Source organism: Anabrus simplex, chromosome 1, assembly GCF_040414725.1.
Source record: "Anabrus simplex isolate iqAnaSimp1 chromosome 1, ASM4041472v1, whole genome shotgun sequence".
In the NCBI taxonomy this organism is placed as follows: domain Eukaryota; kingdom Metazoa; phylum Arthropoda; class Insecta; order Orthoptera; family Tettigoniidae; genus Anabrus; species Anabrus simplex.
Genome location: NC_090265.1, coordinates 1,097,469,657 through 1,097,476,028, shown reverse-complemented (window position 1 = coordinate 1,097,476,028; position 6,372 = coordinate 1,097,469,657). Strand labels below are relative to the sequence as shown.

Sequence of the window (6,372 nt, the reverse complement as noted above, 5' to 3'; positions counted from 1 at the left end):
CTGACTTTTGAAGGAGACCAGTTTATTTATGATTCAGAACATCAGATATGACATTTGGTGCCATTTGACGTGCTATGGACCGCTTGAAGTGGAAGGAGGTGTAGGGGAGTATGGAGCTCAAAGTAGGGAGTAGACGCGGAACCGGTCTGCTAGTTACGCACATGGGTATGTCACCCGCATAGATCCTACCCTTCCGAGGGCCCAGCTCAGACTGATAGTGATGGGTCGTTCATGAACGAACTGACTCTTTTGAACGACTCATTGGAGAGAGCTAGCTCAGAGCTAGCTCTCTCAATGAGAGTCGACTCTTGTAAGAGCTAGCTCCCTCCTTGTTCCTTGAGAGCTAGCACGAGCCGACTCTTTTATCAACAGCTAGTCGTTCAATTACGAGTCGACTCTTGTATGAGCTAGCTCCCTCCTTGCTCCCTGAGAGCTAGCACGAGCCGACTCTTTTATCAGCAGCGACTCCAAGAAAGAGCTAGCTCGTCACATCGACTCTCGTTCATTTCTAGCCAATGCCATGCCTCAGATAATCACGTGACGTACTGAAGCAGCTTTTTTTTTTATAGGCTGCCCAGTGTAGCCTCTTCCCGCATTCAGTCAGTGCTCTGAGTGCAGTGGTTGTGGGTTGTTTGTTAGGTACGTTTTTGTGCCATAGTTCTGGCAACTTGCAACGTAACGAAACAATGAAATGAAATAAACAACATGTTATTGAGCAATACTTACCTGTTCACTTCCTGTATGCACTCATAATTTATGAAGGATTTAGGGCCTAGTATAGATCCAGTAGGTTAGGAGCAAATAAACGACACGAAGTTCGGGTTAACTAACCTCAACTAAGCACGAACAAACAGTCGCTATCCAGAATACTGAATATACCACTCGGCAAGTAGAAACTGCGTAGTTTTATTCTGTCTGAAATAATTAAGAAATACTCTGATAAATCCTCATCTGTTTCTTAAATGAGTTCGTAGTTATGAATTAACATATTGCCAAAATCTTTCGGTTTTACGGTACAGTGGATAAAATAATATACCGTAGTTTTAAATCGAATTAAGGCAAATAGAAAATAACACTAGTTTTGGCTTTAAAATATAGGCTAAATAACTCATACCAACGTGTATACCGCAGTACATTTTCAAATAATTATTTATTGACGTGTAAGAAGTCCGACTCCTTAGCTGGATGGTCAGCATTGAGGCCCTCGCTGCAGAGGGTCCCGGATTCGATTCTCGGCCAAGTCGGGAATGTAATTCTTCTGGCTCGGGAACTGGATATTTGTGTTTGTCCCAACACTTTCCTCTTCATATTCAGACAACACACCACAATACCAACCACCATAGAAACACGCAATATTGATTACATCCCTCCGCATAAGGTTAGCGTCAGGAAGGACATCCGGTCATAAAACAGGGCCAGCCGGGCTGAGTGACTCAAACGGTTGAGGCGCTGGCCTACTGACACCAACTTGGCAGGTTCGATCCTGGCTCAGTCCGGTGGTATTTGAAGGTGCTCAAATACGTCAGCCTTGTGTCAGTAGATTTACTGCCACGTAAAAGAACCCCTGCGGGGCTAAATTCTGGCACCTCGGCGTCTCCGAAAACCGTAAATGTAGTTGGTGGGACGTAAAGCCAGTAACATTATTACTTATTATAAAACAGGGCCAAATCCACATTTGCGGAACAGTTCGCACCCGCGAACCCACAAGTGTGGGAAAAGTGGTCGAAGCAGAAGAAGAAGAAGAAGTAAGTTTAGATAGTGTAAGGAATGCCAATATATTGAACATATACGACTCATACGGTTTAATCGTTCTTGAAAAAAAAAAATAGAAGAGAGTGTGACCATACTGTACACGAAAAATCGGCAAAATGCTATGCGTACTGTAGTATACTTGGTTATATGTACATTTGTGCTGATAGTAGTTTCCATTATTTTCGTTAAAGATCGCGTTTAATCAGCTATGTTTCCTACGCTGCATTAATGTATGAAAGAATCTGTTGCCCCAACGCGGAGTGTCAAGTGAGAACTTTCTGCAGCTCCAGTCGAAAGACGATATTCTGATGACATCTTTTGAGTGAAATGTAAACTACGTGCACAGGAATAGAGATTCTTCTTATGCTTATCTGGATTGCCGGGGTCGAACGGAAGTATTGCCAATATCTCGAACATACGTCCCGTACGGTGCATTCAATCTTGAAAGACATCATTTTAAGGAGAATGGAACTTAGGCAAAGTAATATTAGACGTCATCAATCAACACTGTATATTTGTGACACGTTTCTTCGTTACTGTGTATGAAACTTTATCATCGGATTAATTGCGAATCTTGGCAGCAATGTACATTTGTTTTATTCCAAGAGTAGCGTACCAAACTGTACATTGTGTTGCCATCTGTTGTGTAAAAGGTGAACTATCTCGCACCATCTCGCTCCTTCAAATAAAGACGGGAGTCATGATTAATCAAGAAGATGTAAAATCACGCTATTTTGGGCGCTTATGAATAAAAAACTCGTGGCTTAGTCTATACTATAGTAACTTACATCCCATTACATTCTTAAACAATTATTTATTAACGTGTAAGTATTGCCAATATCATGAACATACGTCTCGTCACGGTGCATTCAGTCTTGAAAGGCATCATTTTAAGAAGAAAGGAACATGGGCAAAGTAATCGTTACTGTATATAAAGCTTTATCGTTAGATTATTTGCCAATGTTGCCAGGAGTGCATCTGTTTATTTGTTTTATTTCAAGAGAAGCTTTCTGAACTAGACGTTGTGCTGCCATCTGTTGCGGAAAATATAAACTATTTGCGCTATATCGTTCGTTCCCGGAAGTCATACAGAGCGACCGGAAGTCATGAAGAGCGACCGGAAGTCATAAAGAGCCGTCTGCCCAAAACCGGATGAACGAACGAACCTGGAACGGAGAGCGGCCTCTGACTTCCTGGCTCGCTCCTACCTTCCCGCTCCCAAGAGTCGACTCTTTTGAACGACTCTCAGTTAGGAGCGGGAGCGAATGAGCTAGCTCCCTCAAAAGAGCTAGTTCGACCCATCACTACAGACTGAATACTTTCGCCCTCCACTCTTGTGAGCGCGCTGTTGTACATCACGTCACTCACCCATAGCCCACGTGACGAATACGGCAGCTCCTATTGGTAGAAACATTTTCCGATTGCTATTGGTCGATTTGAGTTTGACACCTTGGACCACGTGGGACGACCACGTTTTTGACGTTTGTGACATTTCGCTTCACTTTGATTTGGATGCGTATATCTATTATATTCGTTTGCGTGTTTGAAGAAAAAGTACAAGATATTTGAGGTAAGCATCCTTAAGTAAGTTAATAAGTTGATGATTGATAGTTGCTTCTGTTCCCCAAAATGTATTTTTATTATTTTTGACTGTCACCTTTTTATTACCTTTTTGCATGGTGGTTGATATGATAGTTACATAAGCCAACTTGAAACAGACACCTTAAAATTCAGTTGATGTAATGTTATATTATGTCTGATAAGCCACTATCGTTTTGATAGTATTGATATTAGCAGTAAAAATATAAGCTGATTACAGTGTCCTTAATTATTTTCTTCTATTTCTTTTCATGTCTCAGACCATGTACAAAAAGTGTCAGATCTGTGGAATGTACACAGATAGCGAAGAAGGCCGGCAACAAGGAATCTTATTTCATCATTTCCCTGTTGCTAGACCTAACATTTGCAGAGAGTGGTTGGACGTTGTGGGGGTCGAACGGTTGCGGCAGCTTCCCCCGAAGCAGCTGAGGAACCGCACTGTGTGTTCGAGGCACTTTCGTCACTCCAGCTATCCAGGACCCCTATCAAAGATGCTGTATAAAGATGCTGTCCCGGAAAGAAGTAAGTAGTTGTTGTTATTATTATTATTATTATTATTGTTCACAGTACCGGTACTGTGACCTATCACATTTTCCTGTGATTCATTTCAAATTGCTCTCCAGAGGTAATGATCATAAATTAATCAGTGCCAGATGAGGGGGAACCTCGCTTCTCATAATGAAATTTACTATAATGCCTGTCATACCTGAGCTTGCCTTACCTGTAAGTTGAAATGTGTACATTTCTTTGAGGCAGAGTGTAGCTGAAATACCTAACATTTATTATTCACAAAATAGTGCACACATGTGCAAATGTTATTCCTTGTTATAATCCATCAATGGCTTTACGTTGCCTGTATTGTGAAGGCGAGGTATTTAAATGAGCTCACTATCCTAACTGCCTCTTTATCCGAAAACCATTTGTACCGTTTTGTCCAGGTTAATTTTAAGTTTGTTGTCTTCAGAATATTTTTCAAGGCTGACCATAGTTGCTTGAAGATAATCTTTGTTGTTAGAACCTATATCTAGGTCATCAGCGTATAAGTACAATTTGGTTGCGTTAAGAATTATTTCTGTAACGTCTGCTGTGGCGATATTGAATAGAAGCGGACTGATAGATCACCCTGTAATACTCCACCCCACTGTTTAATAGTATCTGACGTTGTTTTGCCATCATGAATTCCTACTTTATTTTGTGACAAGACATTGTTTAGTATTTACCTGCTTGTTACCATCATGTTTCCCGGATCTGTGTACATAATCTGTTGCACTCGAATCCATACAATGGCGCCTTTCACAAAAACTACGTCAGTGGTACTGTACTGTTTAGGGCTATATATATCTTTTCCATTGAGTTGTTGATTACTTTGTATCCTTCATCATTTATTAATTATAGTATAATCATTGTCTTTTGATATGGTTTATTAACTCTACAACTTAGGTCACCTCCCAGAACTACAGGCTCTTTATTTTTCACTATTTTGATGGCTTTCATTATGTGCTGAACTGCAGTGTCCACTCTTCATTTAGAGGATGGTTTGAGGTCAGGAGTTCTGGTCAGTGATCTACGTTGACTTGGTGTCTGTACAGGTGACACTGGGGGTGCTTGGAGTGACCGGGTTGGCTAAGCAGAGGTGAACCAGGTCCATGGGGGGAGGGGATGGGGAATTTCTAACATTTGAATGTACCATTTTGAATTTATTTCCAACATCCTCTCAGCATGTAGGGGATCTTTTCTGGACTCAGTGAATATAAAATGTGCAAGTACAATTAGGTGTTCTTCCTTAAGTTCAACTGAACATGAATGGAGCAAAAACAGTTGTATGACATCTGTCAATACAGTTACTGTTAATGTATTCATGTGCTTAATATTTAGGTGGACAATATCATATGCTCAATGTAATTTTATTGCTGTTTTGCCTACTTAAGAACCATAGAGGGACCATAAGAACCATAATACATGTTTATGAACGAATGACATTATGAGATTTGAAAATCAATACCCTGCATTCACTGTAGTAGAGGAGAAAAAAATGGTACCATTCTTATTGGTTTTTTTTTTTTGTGCATGTAGGTGTGCCTGAACACGAGGCTGGTCCTCGGCCAAGGCCTTCAGCTGCTATGACTGCTGCTCCCACCACCTGCACTCCTACTGCCTCTGCTACTGCTGCTACTACTACTACTACTACTACTACTACTACTACTATCACCGCTGCTGTTGCTGCCACCATCATCTCCACGCCTGCTGCTACTACGAATAAACCCAGTAGTGCTGCTGCCACGCCCTCCACTCCTGCTGCTACTGCTTGTACCATGTATAATATCATTGGTGCTGCTACTACTACTACTACTATTACTACTGGTAATGCTGCTGTTCCTGTGCAGTTAATATTTACCTGTCTGATATTATTGTTAACGCCCTGAGGGGAACGAATTGAAATTTATATTCATATTGAAGTTTTACGTAGTATTCCCCGTCCGGCTACTCATTCTTGCCACCCGCCTGACAAACATTTCTGGGGAGAACACTGGAGATAATGTTATTAATGTTAATTTTACATTCAAATTAAGCAATTTCAGTTTATGAATGCTAATGATTGTTTAGCAATATATTTAATTTTGTATTACAAAACACCCAACAAGTAGGCTGTGCAGTGTGATCATGTATCTATGAAATTGCGCTTGGGCAGTGGTGGGTTCGAACCCCACTGTCGGCAGCCCTGAAAATGTTTTTTTGTGGTTTTCAATTTTCACACCAGGCAAATGCTGGGGCTGTACCTTAATTAAGGCCATAGCTGCTTCCTTCCCATTCCTGGGCCTTTCCTGTCCCATCGTCGCCATAAGACCTATCTGTGTCAGTGCAACGTAAAGAAACTAGCCTTATCATAATTGTCCCCCTGTGGGTAGGGGGTGGGCAACCACGCAGCCCTTAATTGAATTTTGGCATTGTTTCCGCTTACTTGTGCCAGGCTCCCCACTTGGTTGGCCGGGTGGAGTGCATGCTGTCAGACCACAGATCAGC

The 6,372-nt window shown here is 41.5% G+C and overlaps 1 protein-coding gene across 1 annotated transcript; it reads left to right on the top strand.

Annotated features, from left to right (window-relative positions):
* Nucleotides 1-3,713: 3,713 nt before the first annotated feature.
* Nucleotides 3,714-5,915, top strand: LOC137501385 (spore coat protein SP96-like). The gene is made up of 2 exons (XM_068228474.1): nucleotides 3,714-3,873; nucleotides 5,425-5,915. Exons 1-2 carry the CDS (start codon nucleotides 3,843-3,845, stop codon nucleotides 5,772-5,774), a joined length of 381 nt encoding a protein of 126 aa, XP_068084575.1. The 5' UTR covers nucleotides 3,714-3,842; the 3' UTR covers nucleotides 5,775-5,915.
* The last annotated feature ends 457 nt before the right edge of the window (nucleotides 5,916-6,372 follow it).